This window comes from Citrus clementina, unplaced genomic scaffold, assembly GCF_000493195.1.
Source record: "Citrus clementina cultivar Clemenules unplaced genomic scaffold, Citrus_clementina_v1.0 scaffold_5, whole genome shotgun sequence".
NCBI lineage: Eukaryota > Viridiplantae > Streptophyta > Magnoliopsida > Sapindales > Rutaceae > Citrus > Citrus x clementina.
The window spans coordinates 25,310,790-25,328,397 of record NW_006262201.1 but is presented as its reverse complement, the minus strand read 5'-3'; the positions used below and the strand labels follow the sequence as shown (position 1 = coordinate 25,328,397).

Below are 17,608 nucleotides of genomic sequence, written 5' to 3'. Positions count from 1 at the left end.
TTCTTTACCTTACGAAGATATTCAAGAGCTTCCCGAAAGGTTGGAATGTCCCCAACTCAAGTTATTTTTGTTAATAGCAAGGGGCATGGCGCCCGTCTCTATGCAAATTTCTGACCTCTTTTTTGAAGGGACAGAAGAACTCAAAGTTTTAAGTCTTACTAGAATTCCTTTCTCTTCATTACCTTCATCACTTGGTCGCCTCATTAACCTTCAAACATTGTGTTTAGATAGTTGCGGACTAGAAGATATAGCAATAGTTGGACAGCTAAAGAAATTAGAGATTCTCAGCCTTCGAGATTCCGACATTAAGCAGTTACCCCTTGAAATTGGACAATTGACGAGGTTATTGTTGCTAGATTTGAGCAATTGTAGCAGCCTTATGGTGATAGCACCAAATGTCATATCAAAATTTTCTCGATTGGAAGAACTATATATGGGTGACAGCTTTTCGCAGTGGGATAAGGTTGAAGGAGGAAGTAACGCCAGTCTTGCTGAGTTGAAGGGGTTGTCAAAGCTAACTACTTTGGAGATACAAGTTCGGGATGCCCAAATTCTGCTGCAGGATTTGGTCTTTGTGGAATTGTCAAGATACAGGATATGCATAGGAGAAGTGTGGGACATCTGGCCCGTTAATTCTGAAACATCAAGATTGATGAAGCTCCATGGGCTAGAAAATGTTAGCAGTCTTTTGGAGAATTATGGGATGAAAATGTTACTGAAGGAAACTGAAGATATCAATCTATACGAACTTAAGGGTGTTCAGAATGTTGTTCATGAATTAGATGATGGGGAAGGTTTTCCACGATTGAAGCATCTTCGTGTAGAAAGTTGTTCTGAGATTTTGCATATTGTCGGTTCAGTTGGACGGGTTCATTGTACAGTCTTTCCCTTGCTGGAGTCATTGTTTCTTAGCTATTTGAACAATTTGGAGACAATATGTGACAGCCAACTCACAGAAGATCAATCTTTCAGCAACTTAAGGATTATAGGAGTACAATCCTGTCACAAATTGAAGCATCTTTTCTCATTCTCCATGGCAAAAAACCTACTGCGGCTTCAAAAAGTATTAATAAGTCTTTGCGATGATCTGGAAATGATTTTTGGTAAGTGTTGAAATTAAGTGTTGGTGGATTTATGGACTTCGCCTCAATTATTTTGAAAAAAAAAAACCGACAAAGATTAATTATGTGTATTGTTTTTGTTTGTTTATAGGACCCGACAGGGAGAAACCAACAACTTCTTTGGGATTCAACGAAATCATTGCTGATGATGATCCTGCTCCAAAGGTGATAATTTTCCGTTCAATAATTAATTGATTAATTTATTATCACGATTAATCTTCGATCATGAAAAGAATATTATACTAGACGGTTGTACTTGAAGGAACAAAAATGTACGGGTTTTCTTTGCAGGTTATTCTTCCGAGCTTAGAAAAATTGAATCTCACGAGATTAAGAAACATAAAAAAATTATGGGCCGATCATAATCAAGGAATGTACTGTTGTCAAAATTTAACAAAGCTGCACGTGTTCGGTTGTGATCGTATGAAGTATCTGTTTTCGTATTCTATGGTTAATAGTCTTTTGCAACTCCAACGTCTTCAAATATGGGATTGTAAGTCAATGGAAGGGGTAGTCGACACGACGGGGTGGTTAGGAAGAGATGAAGGAAAGTTGATTGAATTAAAGGTTTTTCCTAAACTACACTTCCTGCGGCTCTATTGGCTTCCAGAGCTAACAAGCTTTGCCAATACGGGACATATTCATTCAGATTTAGTTGTTGAATTCCCTTCTTTGCTAAAGCTCGAGATTCAGAGTTGCAGTAATATGTTAAGATTCATCTCCACGAGCTCACCAGAAGACACCATTCATTTTGAAATGCAACCTCCTCTCTTTGACGAAAAGGTTTTTTTTTTTTTTAAATTTATTTTAGTCACAATATTTTATTTGTCTCTTCCTTAAGTCTTCAAATTTAGTTAATATCCGCCTCTAATTTAGTTATCAATTGATTATGCCATTAATTGATTAATTAGTTATTTAATCTTTAACTGCCAGGTACGACTTCCTAGGTTGGAGGTATTACATATTAGGTCGATCGATAATTTGAGAAGAATATGGCACCACCAACTTGCTTCGGAGTCTTTCAGCAAATTGAAGAATTTGGAGATAATTGGGTGTGATAACCTAATGAATATTTTTCCTCCATTGGTAAGGTTGCTGTATTCATTTCGAATCTTTTTTTTTTTTTTTCAAATTACATCCAACAATATTTTAACCATTTTTGGGTTTACAAATGATATTCAGCCACTGATTATTTATTTCAAGTATTGTACTTCGAACCACCACTCTCAAATCTACATTTTAAGTCCAGTTCTTAGGTTCGCCAGCATTAGAATCAACAATGTAATTTTTTTAATCACGATTCAACAGCATAATATAATTCAATTTAATTGTTTATGCTCATATCTTAATAAGTACAATTTTCAAAAATTAAAGGATAGTCACTCATCTTATAGGTTCACAAATTCATCTATATATTTCTCTTGTCCTTAATTCTTCACATTTCGATTGGAAAAAGAAAAAAAGAAAAGAAAAGTCTTCAAATTTAATTAATATCTCTTGTTTAGTTACGAACTGATTATGCCATTAATTAACCACAAATTCATGATTATTTACAACTGATCCTTGATTGTAAAGAAATTTCCTCGAGTCTAGAAGTACTTAATAAAGATCCACTTTAATTTTGTTTCCAAAATTAAATATACATAAAAAAAAAGGGACCAAGGAAAAAGGGAAAAAGCGGCATTTTGGTTGATTTTTTTTTTCCCAAAAGGAATAGTTGAAATTTGCAAATTTTGTTTAAAAACTGGCGTCAAGATGCAAAATAAGTCTAAAATATTTAGAAATTGCATTAAATTCTTTCTATGTTCCTAATACTAAATAGTGTAAATTCATTTTTATTATCTTTTGTTTATTTGGCTTTTATTTATTTATTTATCTTGTTGCCTTTTTTGTTTAACAAAAAATTATCTAGTAGACATTTCATGGTTTGTTATGTTTATAAAATGTATAATTGTATGATTTAAACATACTTTGAACCTTGTTGAATGATATTCTTACATTTTTACTTTTTTAACGTACACACACACACACTCTCTGCTTATTTTCAGGTTGGAATTCCTAGTAGTCTGGTGAATCTTAATGTATCGTGGTGTGATAAGATAGAAGAAATCATAAGACATGTTGGAGAAGAAGTGAAGGAGAATCGTATTGCTTTTAGCAAATTAAAAGTTTTGATACTTGATTATTTACCAACACTTACCGGCTTTTGTTTGGAGAATTACACTCTTGAATTCCCATCATTGGAACGAGTTTCTATGATACGTTGTCCGAACATGAAGACTTTTTCTCAGGGAATATTATCCATTCCAAAGCCATGCAAAGTGCAAGTGACTGAAAAGGAAGAGGGTGAACTACACCATTGGGAAGGCAATAACCTTAATTCCACTATACAAAAGTGTTATGACGAAAAGGTATGTGTTAATCAATTCACCCAAATTGTTCATCATGCATCTCCCTTCACTTGCACATTTAAGCATATACACCTCCCTTGTATATATATTTTTAGAAGTTAAAACACAAAAAATGTAAGTTTAATGTGTATATATATAATGCCTTTCAAAAAAAAAAATTGTATATTTCTGGTGCAATTGTTTTGGTTTGTGCAGATTGGATTCCTTGATATAAACCGTTTGCAACTCTCGCATTTTCCACGCTTGCAAGAAATATGGCATGGCCAAGCACTGCCTGTCAGATTCTTCAACAATTTAGCGGAGCTGGTGGTGGATGACAGCACGAATATGTCGAGTGCTATTCCTGCCAATCTGCTACGGTGCTTGAACAATTTGGAATGGCTGGCAGTGAGGAATTGTGATTCACTAGAAGAGGTGCTTCATTTGGAAGAGCTAAGTGCTAAGGAAGAACATATAGGCCCCCTGTTTCCTAGGCTTTTAAGCCTAAAGCTCATTGATCTTCCAAAACTCAAAAGATTCTGCAACTTCACTGGGAATATAATTGAACTGCCTAAGTTGGAATATCTAATTATTGAGAATTGCCCTGATATGGAAACATTCACATCCAATTCTACATTTGTACTGCACATGACAGCAGATAATAAGGAACCTCAAAAATTAAAATCAGAAGAGAACCTCTTGGTAGCTAATCAAATACAACATCTCTTCGATGAAAAGGTAATCATTATTATTATTTTCCCTTCACTTTCGTTCGCACATATGTAATTTCATTATAATCAAATCAAATTTAATGACATCTTTTTGCACGTCGTCTTAATTTATATATGATTTAACAATATAACCGCAGTTATTAACTAACTTTATAGTATAAATTAAAAAAGTCCTAAATTATTTTGATGACTGGTAACATGAGGTGATGAACTGGTAACTTTATAGTATTGATTATCAATTCATATTGGATTTAGTATCAGTTTTCATTTATGTGTTTCAAAGGGTAATCGATTTGATACTTATATTTGGGATCCTAGTGCAAAGCATACTAATTTGGAAATAAAATATAAAATGCCGTGATTAATCTTGTCCATAAAATATGCAGGGGAAGACTGCAGAGATTGGATACATATTTTCATTTACAACTTAATTTTGTTGATTTTCAGGTTGCTTTCCCTCAATTGGGGAATTTAAGACTGTCTGGATTACACAAAGTGCAGCATCTCTGGAAGGAAAATGACGAATCCAACAAAGCGTTTGCAAACTTGGAAAGGCTGGAAATATCGGAATGTAGTAAGTTGCAAAAATTAGTACCACCTTCGTGGCATTTGGAAAATCTTGAGGCTTTGAAAGTATCGAAGTGTCACGAGTTGATAAATGTGTTGACGCTCTCAGCATCTAAAAATCTAGTGAATCTCGGAAGAATGATGATAGCTGATTGCAAAATGATAGAACAAATCATACAATTGCAGGTTGGAGAAGAAGCGAAAGATTGCAATGTTTTCAAGGAATTGGAGTACTTGGGACTTGATTGTTTGCCAAGCCTAACAAGCTTTTGTTTAGGTAATTACGCTCTTGAATTCCCGTCCTTGAAACAAGTAGTTGTGAGACAGTGTCCAAAAATGAAGATCTTCTCTCAAGGACTCTTAGACACACCAATGCTAAACAAAGTGAACGTCACCGAAGAAGAAGATGATGATGATGAAGGATGTTGGGAAGGCAACCTCAATGACACCATAAAAAAATTGTTCAATGAAATGGTGAGTATCAATTAAGTTTTGGTGCTATTTAGCTAATTATTTTATAGAAACTAATGTGATATAATATGATTGGTTGACTGAAAATATATAATAATAATAATAATAATAATAATTATTATTATTATTATTATTATTATTATTATTATTATTATGAGGGCCATGTAATGTTTTTGTTTAACCAATCATATTATGTCTCATTAGTTTATACAATATTGTTTGTGCACGAGAGGTGGTGGTCATATCATTACTCTAGCTTTATTATTCTTATGGTGGCAATGTATGCTTGCTTACACGAGTAATTACAAAATCTGCAGAATTCTAAAGAAGAGATTGAGCCAACCCTTTAGGTACAGTGAAGAAGCTATCCCGAACCAGACCAATCTCTTATACATGATTTAGCTTGCTCATTCTTCTGTACTTGAATAATTTTTTGCTCATGCTACAGACTTGCAAGACACTTTGGATTTTGTTTGATGCATTCTCCGTTTAAGAAAGGACTTGAATTGATGTTTCCTGTTTCATGCAATATTCGATTAGATTCTGCCTAAATTTCTGTATTATTCCTTCAATTGGTCTTTTAAGCATTTGATTTCTACCCTCTCTTGATAGAAGACCATTAGCCGAAGAAAACAGCATAACATTTATGGCACTATCAGAATAAGAATATTTTTGAGTATAGTAAAATTATCTCGACCACTGTTAAAAAAGAATTAATCCGTCAAACTGACCTTCTCACACCAGCACGTTTTAAATTAAAAGAATTTCGTGAAGTCAAGACCATGTTATAGATCTCGTGGAAAGAAGTAAAATCATTTTTTTTAAGTATTTTTGTCAGCTGTTGAGTTTTAATAGTAGTAGCTATTAAACAATAACAATTAGTGTATATTAAAAAGTTGGAAACTGGTTGATACCACTCAGGAATCGAGCAGTTCACTTGTTTGCGAGTAGAAACCAACTTTACTACTATTTACACTCATACCAAAAATAGTAACTAAAGAATCAAGAAATTTCCTATTCACTATTCTTCATTTTTTAATGCAAAATTCCCATGAAAATGGGATCAAAATACATGTATGTATACCTAAAACAAATGTTTTTTTAATTTAAAAAAAAAAAAAACACAGTTGAGGTGAAATGAAACCAGAGTCATGATATCTCTGGTTCCAACTTTGGGACAACAGCAGACTTGAGTTCTATATGAGAAACATGTACAGCACCAATCAGCCGCTCCGGTAATTCATCTGTAGTATTTGCCTGCATACAGAAGAGCAAGATAAAGAAGACACACACGAAGCATTATACTATTCTGAGAACATTCAAGTATGCAAAAATGCAAATTGCAGTGCAATATCTCAAAATCATGTCTTTTCCCTTGTGTCCATTTAGAAGTGGGGGAAAAAAACAATCATACATACCTGTACAAGGAAAGCCATGTCAACCACCAATGTCGTAATTACACCAATTACAAGGCCCAAAACTCCATTAGCAACAGTAGAAGAACCAATGTCAACATCAATCTACAAAAAGATGAACAATGTTAAACCATGTTAATGGTATCGGACGCTATTTGAAAGATGAACATCTCATGTACTATAGAAATTCCAAGAGCATTTACTTCTAAGTACTTGGAACCGCGAATATAGTTACAATTAACCGCTTTCCCTAATGAACAAGGGGTGCTTCCAACACTCTGGCGCACGATCCATGACCCCTGCATGATTCAGTGCTTAAAATCAAGAACAAGTGCAAAACAAATTCAAGAGGGTAAAAAGGACATGAAGTTTGAAGGTACTACCCATCAATACATTTACACCTAAATGCATGCCTTCTTTGGACAAATTGAAGTGTACCATGCAGAAAAGGGTAAGTATACGTTAATATAGTCCTAATACATGAAGGCCAAGATGGATACCTTAGGAACAGATGGAATAAGTTTCAACCTACTATTGCGAAACTCATCATCGCCATCAACAAACCGTTGCAAAAGTGATCCCATAACCAATTGCCTTGTGACAAAATAAAATACCATACTTTAATGTGTCGAACCAGGAACCTGCAGATGCTTAGGTTACAACTATACAACCTCCCAATACAATAAGTTTGAAACTTAATACCTTCTGAAATGAAACAAACTTACTTGAAGATTAAAGATCAGTGAGAAAAGCCCTTTTTCAGAAGCAACCTACGTTTTTTAGAAGAGGGTCAGTGTGTTATAGATTCAATGAACCATGAGAAGTTATTTACATTGAAGTATCTCACAGGCAATATTTTCTCCTAATGCATCAATGGAAAAGGAAAAATAAAAAGAAAAGAATAGTTACTTGTGCAGCACAGCCTTGACGCCTAGCTACATGGTCAATTCTCTTTGTGTCTTTGAACCAATCAACAGCAACAAGGTCCATTAAATGTTTTCCCGCAGGTATCTGCAGTTACAAATTGCACAAAGCACAAGAAGAGCCAACCAAACTACATCATAACCTGTCTACCTAGCCTATGCAGGATATATAAATACCATAACAAACAAACAAAATATGGGGGAACCTTTGTTTTGTCATAACAAAAATGCTTGCTACGAACTCTAAAGTTATTTCCATCACAAAGTTTCCAGCAGTCACGAGCATTATCACGATCATCGTGTCGTAGATTGCCCGAAAAACAAGACAAATCAATTTGATCAGCCTGCTCTTCCTCTAAGGCTGCAACTAATTGAAAATTTAAAAAAAAAAAAAGATCAATACCATAAAAATCCCCTAACCAAATATACAAAAATGAATACTTATCATCCACCTGTCCTCTTGAAACCATTCTCAATCTTTTTTTCATTTGCCTGAAATCCCAAGGAAAAATATGTAACTAATACTTCCCATTCATGACTATTGTATGACGTATAAACATGACATATTTAATTGGAATAATAAAATTATTTAATTATTTTAATTAAATGTTAATCCTACAAATTATTTTTGTTAAATCTAGCAAGAATAACTAACATTTCTTTAAGATATATTTTGGCAGTAAATTAAAAAAATTTAATTATTTGGCGGGAATTATTGAAATTGGAGCCATTTTTTTTTGTGGGAATTGAAATATATTCTTTAAATTATTATATAAATAGCAAAATGTACATACACACACATATATAATTCATATATAAAAATTCTCTAATTTGTTCACAAGTATCATAGATTATAATTCAGTTATGAAATAAAATAACTACAATAATTATAGTTAAATGAATACTTCATTAATTCTTAGTTTGCTTCCTAACATTAAATGAACAACTTGAGTCAGCCACCTGAATTAACCAGTAACAACGCCTGAGTCAACCATCTGAATAAACCAGCAACCCTAGCTGATTCAAGCACCTGCAATTAACATCAGCACAACAGGAACAATCTTAAATCAACACCAAGAACAGACCAAACTGCCATCAAATGTCACAAAACCAAACAGTCTGCTACTGCCATCAAATGCAAGCAAACATATGCAACAAAACCAGATGCAAGTGAAATTCTGGAGAATATCGGATAAACCAAACCAAATGCCACACTTCTAGTAATTAGACTAGATGCAGTGTTAAATTAAACTAAATGTAGTCTCATATTACATTCAAAATTTCTAAAAAAAGCAGAGTTCCATCAGAGAAGCACCAAAACCAAACCAATCTAATCCAGCATAATTACCAGCTCAACCCAAAACAATTACACATTATATTGACATATCAAAATTCGCTATCAAAACATAGCCAAATAAATGAAAATAAACTCAAAACAGACCCAAACCAACTGATGTTGCAGCCCTAGTAGTTGTTGTCCGTTCCACTGCCATGGGAGCGAGGATAGGCTCCATTGTCGATGAGTGAGTAAGATAAGGCTCCAAATCAATAGTTCCACCTCCTTTCTGCAATTCAAAAAACAGAAATTCATATATGTAAAACTATTAAAAAGTGTGAAACAACCTGTAAGTATTCAACCTCCGTCAACTCAATAGCACTTACTAAAGTTTTTATACAGAAGAAAAAGGCATTTTAAGTCCAAAAAATTAGAATTATTGGTTGAACTCCAACTCCATCAATCCATGCAACCATCCAATCTTTAACGAAAAAATGAAGCATAATTAACAAGACATCTGAATCAGAAAGATTGTGCTTTCATTTGGCACGAGGTGTTGGAAACAACTTAACAAATCTAGACACAATCTATAACCATCAAGTCCAAACAAAACTCAGGATCTAAAATACTTTGAAAAATCAGAAAAACAGCAAAATATCAGTTTCAATTTCTTTTTCATCCATTGTAAGCTCAAACTAAAGGTAGCCGCGCTACCTTTAAACATCATTTGGGCTTATACATGTGACATTTGCTCATGAACAACTAAAGTTGAATAAGATTTTTATATGAAACAGAATATAAAAAGTCAAAGTAGAATATGACAGGAGCTACAATATATTATTCAGCATCAGCATTATGTATAAAATAAATTTAGAGGCATTATATTCATTCACAATCTTGCAGAGGTAACACCAGATTATGGCACGCAACTCTTGAATAGCAGATAAAGGAGGAGATGCAGTGGGAAGGTAGTAACTTGCTTGCATGAGGACTAGAAAGTAATATCCCAAGATCAATTATAGATCTCATAAAACAAAAACAGTGAGGCAAACACAATTATTCATAGAACCACATACCAGCAACAAGATCAAAGTCATCTGTGTATATATCGATTCCCCACAGCTGACTGCCTCTGACCTAAACATAATGAACTTACATAACTAAGAAGTAGAGTCATAAAATATGCTGCTGTAACAGCTATCAATAAATTTCCAGACAAATGGAATTTGTTATGTAAGGCTATAACTGGCAACACTTCAAAATAATTTGAAGTAGCATGATCTTTCTTTAAGGATCAATACTACAATCTTTCAGAAAAATTAAAGTTTAAGCAAAATTAAAACCTTAAACATACTAAAATCTGGTAAATAGACCTACAGGAATTCCAATGACCTCCAAAATATTTGAAAGAAAAATTAATTTACAGCAAAAAATGTTAAAGATTTGTAAAATGGAGGCCCATACTACTATTCAAATTACAAAAGAGGAGAGGGAGCTGGCCATTAAATGATAAAGGCATGCATAAAGAAATAAAAGCAGCACATTAAGTGATAAAGGCATGCATATAGAAATACAAATAATATGCCCATAAAGACGTCCACTCAAGCCTTATAAGCGGCTTTATGCAAAGGAAAGCCAATTAGTTAACAATAAATGAATTTCAAGGTGCAATAATTAAACTCCCTGATCAGCACATTTAAGGTTCATGCATTTCTACAAAACATGTAAATCATAAGAACTTTTTTGGTCCAAATGCTAACCAATAATTAAGTAGATTATCAAAGTTGTCACAGAACAAGCACCACATTGATTGCTATGCAAAAGATAAGTAAAAGTTAATAATTTATTTTATTTTACTTTTTGAGAGTTTTGATCATCATGTGCAAACTAGTAGTATAACTTGCTCAGTGTTATCTCAAAAAGCTTGCCTAAAATACCTATTAGCACCAGTCCAAGTAGTCAAATAAATCCTTATCTATCCATTCATCTCTGACCTTGCCAAAGAGATTTAAACGAGCATTTATATTCTCACTCCAATCTTTCACAATCATAGGCTTTATCTTAGACCAGTTCTTCAATATCCCTTCCACTGTGAGCCCCTCGAAAACCTTGTAAATTGAATCACATTTGTCGTCAGTTTCAAATCCATCTGTCAAAAGGCTAAGCAAATGAATATACAATCAACACCATTCTTCCAAACGAATATACAGTCAACACCATTCTTCCAAACACAAACAAAGTTTGAACGTATGACAGATTTTTAGCCATTTAATATTCCATCAAATATAATTAGATCACACCTACCAAGGATTTTTGAAAAGAATGCATTCTCATCTTAAGCAGCAACCTCACTAGTAACACATTTTCATACCCTGTTTCCACCTCTGGTCGCACCACCAAAAACATTCAGTACTAATTAGCTTCAACAGAGTCTGTTTTTTTATTGCTTTTTTTTCCAAAATAAACCTCTATTCTTATACATAAAATTAAAATATCAATTAAATAAACAAAGTCTATGCTTACTAGTAAAACACGTCCATTTTCAGGTAGAGGCAGATAATAAAAGAAAATTAAAACTGAGATAAAATAAGAAGAGCTTACTATGTGCATTTGATCAACAATCCAATCCTCAACGATGGAATCGATGCCATCAAATAAACGTGACTTAATCTTGAAACCATAAACTGCACTAAGCATAGCACCAAAGCCAGAGCGTGACTATAAAGAAGAAAAAAAAAAAGAAGAAAAAGAAGAATTAAATCAACATGAAATTGAACTTTTGTTTTATCTTCCACAAGCAAGAAATTCAACTGGAACAATACAAAATATGAAATTTTTAGCAATCTGACTAGCATTATACACAAATCTTAATTCATGACAAATAGGGGAATGAATCACTAACATCACCCAATTCATATAGTTAAATAATGTATCCCCACTCCTAACAAGCAACGTGCTACCACAGTCGATTAGTTGTTAGGGTTAAGGCTTACCATAGAGAACTGGATGGCAATAACTAAATGACAAGTTGAAACGGCATCTGCAATCGTATTGAATGACATTGAACCGCGAGGTAGGGTTTAAATGAATACCGGGCAGAGATAAATTGGTGTGGTGAATTAGGGTTTTGGGGCTACGTTTTATTTCGATTGAAAAAAGGAATTTGAGCTAGGCTTTAATATGTAAATTTTCGCTTAGTTGAAACAGAGGAAAGCTTTTGGGTTATGGAATAATACAAAAAATTATTGATGTGAAAGAGCAGGAATACAATAAATTTTTTTGGGTCCGTAGGGTCGGAGGCAGTTCGCTGTGGTTTTGATATGTGGGGAACTTTTTCAGCTTCGTCGGTTGCGAATGTGAGACTTAAAATATAAGGAAAACACTTTTCAAATAAGATTTTATTTCTTATTTTATTAGCTGTCTGAAAAGTTAAGTCAACATTTAAAGTTTTATAAAATATTTTAATTAAAATTTTTTAAATAAAAAATTATTCTATCTCTTTAAATTTAGAGAGTTGATTTCTTTCTTTTTAATTTATATTTTATTATTTTTGTTGGAAAAAGAGAGAGATGATTTAATTATTATTGACTTTTCATTTTAAAAAATAATTATTTAATTAAAATAATATTAACTCATTTATATTTGAAAAGTCTTTTAGAGATAATATATTTTTTCACTCTTCTATTAGCCACATAGGTAAGCAAATAAATATTTAAAGAGTAAAATTTATAAAGCCTTTTGGAGATGCTCTTAGGTTTAGGGTTCTATATAGTGTTATAGAGAGAGGCTCAGAGTTGATTCATTTTAGGTTGTAGTCGCCAGTGGAGAGAGAGGGATTTATTCAACGCTTAGTCAAAATTGGGTAAAAATTCATTTAGTCCCTCTATTTTAATATTAGTGTCTGTTTAGTCCCTATATTTTTAAAAATACCTCGAAACGTCCCTGTCGTTAAAGTATTGATACCCCTACTGTTACTTTTTATTTCTTTTGGCTTACTTTTACAATATTACACTTTTATAATATTGTAAAAGTAAGCCAAAAGAAATAAAAAGTAACAGTAGGGGTATCAATACTTTAACGGCAGGAACGTTTCGAGGCATTTTTAAAAATATAGGGACTAAATGTATACTAATCTTAAAATATAGGGACTAAATGGGTTTTTACCCGCCAAAATTTGGCTGAAGTGTTGATGTGTTTTAAGTTATACAGAACGGTGTCGTTAATTTAAACGACACTGTTTTACAATCTTATAAGGTCACAAAACTTAATCATGACTTATATGTATCATTTATTTACTACGGTTAAGTTATAAGTCATGAATATATCATATATTCTGGGCATATGAATACATATTATGAATCTATCATAATTTTATGACACATTCGAGATACAACCATATATGTCATAAAATTTTTGTCATTATTTAATACTTTTCTAATAGTGTCAGATCTTTGAAACCTTTCTATTAATAGCAAGAACTCTAATCCTTTTAGAAAAGACTAAAAATTAAAAAAAAAATCTGTTTAAATATCAGTTGGCTCATGATCAACACTTCAATACTGTTTGTTGTATTTTCTTTCTTTCTTTCTTTGTCATTTTATTAGATTTGCTTTGTATCATGGTCTGTTTGGCTTAAGTAATTGTTCATTGTTTACGTCTGTGTTCTTACTAGCTTTTGATAATTTATGGTTGGTTTTTTATTCAGACCCTTGAAGTACCTTTTTGCTAATAGCAAAACCTCTGATCCTTAAGAAAGAAAAAGAAATTCTCTATTTAATTATTAGTTGGTTCAAGATCAATATAGCGATATTGTTGGCGGTCTTTTCATTCTCTATCTTTCTCTCTAGTTCATATTAATTTATTTGTATTCCTTTCTTTGACACTTGTATATATATATATATATATATATTGTTAAGCAACAAGCAATGGCTGCAGAAGGGTGTCTCCCTGCTTTTTCCAGCATTGTATCACAATGTTCAAAAGCATTATTCGAACTGATTATGCGGCACATATCTTATGTGTTCGAGTACCAGAGCTACATAAATGGGCTAAAAGATTGAGTGAAGGAGCTGGAATATATAAGAGAAAGGGTGCAAACACTGGTTAGAGAGGCTACTCTACAAGGAGATGAGATTTATAAGGGTGTCAGAGACTGGCTAAATAGAGTTGCTGAATTCAGTGAAGGGGTTGCAAAATCCATCATTGATGATAAAGATAGAGCTAAGATATTCTGCTTCAAAGGGTTGTGCCCAAATTTGATTTCTCGTTACAAGCTTGGTAAACAAGCAGCAGAGGCCGCAAACGAAGCTGATAAACTTGTGAAAAAAGGCGAATTTAACATCTGTAATCATGTTTCCTACCGTCGTGCTCCAGAGAGTACAGAATATGTGCAAGTGAAAGATTACATAGCCTTTTATTATTATATCTTTTCACTCTATTAACTTAAAAAAGATTGACTTCAATGTTAAAAATGTAACAGTATATACATTTTATAATAATTTTAATATTTAAAAAATATTTGAATACTTTACAATCTTATATTATATTAAACTAAATTTTATAATATATAGAAACATAACATTAAAATAAATATATAAAATTTTAAGTTAGGATTAATATTATTTAAAATAATTTAAATATCATTAATACATGAGATATATTATATCAATTATAAATTCTATTTAATCTAAATATTTATTTAAATTTTTATACTAAAAATAGATATATCATTAAAATAAATATAACAACTAACATTTTAAAAATTAATACTGAAATTAAAATTATAAATTATATTAATCTACTAGAAAGATTAATCTATTTGACACTAGCAGCGGACAATGAGGTCACGGCAGAGGACAAGCAGTTATCGTGACCCATGGACTTTTCTACTTCTTTTGAAACAAAAATCAAAATCAAAGTCATTGAAGTGCGTTTGATGATTTGCTGTTTAGCTTCTCTCTCAAATGCTTTTTGAGTGCCTCCGGCATCTGCTTTTATATAAGCTTTTGTCTTTAATCATTCATTCAAGCTTTCGCTAAGAGTGCTGCAGCACAGCACATAAATATAGAAGCATTGACAGCCGTAGTCAGGAGCTCTTCGGTATTTGAAGAAAGAATGGTTGTTTGGCTTTGTGCATTGAAAGAGAAAAGAAAATGAAAGACTAATTTCATTAATACAATATAATTAATTAATTTAAACTAATAAGCAAATAATAATGATGAAATTAATTAATAAAAAGAAGAAAATGAAAATTGCACGTGCTATTAGCATAAACCAATTGCCGGAATGAGGTCACTTTGTAGACAAATGATTCTGGAATCAGAACTTGGGCCAGCTTTGGGTTATGGATCCAAAATAAAAATAAGGTGGGCCACATGATCTCTTATGATCAATAAAAATCGATTGAAAACGAGCTCACTTGCAACATGAAAATTTTTATTTATTTTTTTGCTTTATAGGTTCTCTGTGAATGCCATTAGAAATGAGATTGACTAATTCAAACTTCCTTTTTCCCCTTAGCATCCAAACGTGTGAGGCAAGGGCAACTAATGAATCCATTGTGATGAGAACCTTTGTCTAAGCAAAAGCAGAGGTCAATTGCTAATACCGTACTGTTATTAGTTTCAGTGCTTAAATTGCTCCATAAGTTTGCATTTTAAAGTCTTTGTCTTAAGTTCGGAGGTATACTGCTAATGAGACCTCCAGCCAAGTTCAAGTTTGTTGTGGTGGCTACTTTGTCATATAACTGACTGTGAGAGGCCATCAATCAGCTCTGTTTTGTATTTTTGTACCTTTTTTTCGTATAATGATCAATCAAATGTTAGCCCTTAGATTGCATCTAATATTTATTGATTGTCTTATATTAGGATATAAACTAAATTCATAAGACATTCCCTTATTGATATTCATTCCGACACGTCCTAGTCTTTTGCCTTGTAGAAATGCTTGTGGTTGAAGAGCTTTACAAAGAAGCTGTCGTTAGTACTGCGCGGAAATTGATTATATTAAATCAGAAAACTTGACCAGCTAAGGTCTGCGTGCATGAGAATACTTGAGGAAAGCTTCACAATAGTTACGGCCGGATCTGCACTTTTCGCTCTATATGTGTCCTCAATATAAATGGCTCAAATACATGTGTTATGGTCTTTTAATATAAAATAACACTATCTCATGCGTTATGGTCTTATCCTTGTATTCTTAAAAACTACATAAAATACCATTATCTCTGCTTTTGTAGCTATTGAATTCGACTTTCACAACATAAATATTTATTAGCAACAACTTAAAATCCAAACAAATCTAACATGCAATGTATGAATTACATATTATGATTAAACAGATTTTGATTATTTAAAATTAAAATATATTCTCATTAATGTCTTAAGGATAGGTAATACTCACATAATTTTTTTAAAAATCAAACTCAAATTATATGCATTGTTAATGTGTATTATTGTCTAATATTTGGATTTTACTAATTTACAACTGCTATAACTTACGGCCTCTTCAAACATAATGTGGGTCCCACCACGTGTTAAATTTTTTACATTATTTTTTAAGGAACTGTAAGTTACGGCAGCTGTAACTTAGCAACACCTCCAATATTTTACTTTACTTCCCCTAATATTTTACTTGTACTTTTATATCTTTACAAAACAATGCCAACAAGACAATAATGTATAAAAAAATAAAATAAATAAATAAAGAATTGACAACGAAATTAGGCCTATCATTAATTTCTCTTGGTGTGAACTCTTGACAATTCTCCCATATCCCACCTAAATGTTGCGGACCGCCCAATTCACTAGCCCAATTGCCCACAATTTCGGGCTAGAGAGCCAACACAAGGCCAAGAGTGCTAGCTTGACCCAATTCCGGAAAGTTCTAGGAAACTCTAGCACATGTGAGCTTGTAAATACTCTAGAATTCTCTATGACTTTCCAGCACATGTAAATTCTAGATAGTGGGTAGAATTCTCTAGAATCTCTAGAGCTTGGCAAGTCTCCCTTATAAATATGGGATGGCATTAGGCATTTGTATCTAACAAGCTTTGTAAGCAACAAGCATTGTAATCTCTCTTTGTGCAATACAAGTTTCTTCTTTGGCTCAATTGCTCTCTTCTCTTGTTCGAGAAGCTCTAGGCTTACTTAGCAACAATCGGCAAAGTTGTCTAAGTGCCGCACGGGTTAGCTGCGCAAAACACTCATCCCGTGACAAGTGGTATCAGAGCTAAGGTTTGCACGCACACAAGTTAGCTCACGAAGCAATGGCCAACCCTTCGAACGTAGCATAAGAGGGTGTTGTTGGTGTGGATGTTCCACCGGAACCAAGCCGCGGCCGAGAGGGAGAACGCGCCCAAGGCAAGATTCGCGGCAAGTCCAAGGCCCCATCCGTGGATGCGTTGGAGCCTCGTGTAGGCACTCTCGAAATCGCATTGTCCGCCGCTCAAGAAAGCCTCGAGGGATTGGAAGGAAGAGTGGACGGTCTCAAGGGAGAATACGCCGAGTTCACGGTGGCCACAAAAGCTCTCATCCATGAGTAAGCGAACACTCTCTGAGGTGAGTTTTGATCTTTCCATGATGAGTTGCTAAAACTTCGTAGTTTTGTTCAGGACGAACTACACGTTGTCCGTGCGGAAGTGGATGAAGTCCGCTCGGATTGGGCATGGAACAATCGCACACTCTCCGCAAGTCCAGCTTCCGCAAACTCCAGTG

General features: G+C 33.4%; 3 protein-coding genes across 6 annotated transcripts in view; 1 reads left to right on the top strand and 2 right to left on the bottom strand.

Moving 5' to 3' along the window:
* The window catches only part of LOC112098074 (disease resistance protein At4g27190-like), a 90,102-nt gene that overhangs the window by 2,076 nt on the left and 70,418 nt on the right, over positions 1–17,608 (top strand). Inside the window, exons 2-8 of the mRNA XM_024183678.1 lie at positions 1–1,103; positions 1,213–1,286; positions 1,413–1,904; positions 2,055–2,207; positions 3,170–3,532; positions 3,728–4,249; positions 4,690–5,283. The exon at positions 1–1,103 is cut by the window's left edge and continues 1,587 nt beyond it. Of these exons, the coding sequence (XP_024039446.1) occupies positions 1–1,103; positions 1,213–1,286; positions 1,413–1,904; positions 2,055–2,207; positions 3,170–3,532; positions 3,728–4,249; positions 4,690–5,283 (3,301 nt within the window). The remainder of the gene's footprint in view (positions 1,104–1,212; positions 1,287–1,412; positions 1,905–2,054; positions 2,208–3,169; positions 3,533–3,727; positions 4,250–4,689; positions 5,284–17,608) is intronic.
* On the bottom strand, positions 6,201–7,652 carry LOC112098332 (protein ENHANCED DISEASE RESISTANCE 2-like). The gene is made up of 6 exons (XM_024184404.1): positions 7,605–7,652; positions 7,421–7,465; positions 7,196–7,336; positions 6,899–6,994; positions 6,699–6,800; positions 6,201–6,537 (listed from the first exon to the last, which is right to left on the bottom strand). The coding sequence occupies exons 3-6, from the start codon at positions 7,310–7,312 to the stop codon at positions 6,430–6,432; spliced, it is 423 nt and encodes a 140-aa protein (XP_024040172.1). The 5' UTR covers positions 7,313–7,336; positions 7,421–7,465; positions 7,605–7,652; the 3' UTR covers positions 6,201–6,429.
* Positions 8,578–12,254, bottom strand: LOC112098331. 4 transcript variants are annotated; one of them, XM_024184401.1, is made up of 5 exons: positions 11,888–12,254; positions 11,496–11,612; positions 10,889–11,002; positions 9,060–9,183; positions 8,578–8,648 (listed from the first exon to the last, which is right to left on the bottom strand). In XM_024184401.1, the coding sequence occupies exons 1-5, from the start codon at positions 11,954–11,956 to the stop codon at positions 8,641–8,643; spliced, it is 432 nt and encodes a 143-aa protein (XP_024040169.1). In that variant the 5' UTR covers positions 11,957–12,254; the 3' UTR covers positions 8,578–8,640. The 4 variants fall into 4 exon arrangements, with proteins under 4 accessions (XP_024040169.1, XP_024040170.1, XP_024040171.1 ...); XM_024184402.1 differs by lacking the exon at positions 8,578–8,648 and adding an exon at positions 9,971–10,031 and having other exon boundaries at positions 8,812–9,183; XM_024184403.1 differs by lacking the exon at positions 8,578–8,648 and having other exon boundaries at positions 8,812–9,183; positions 10,832–11,002.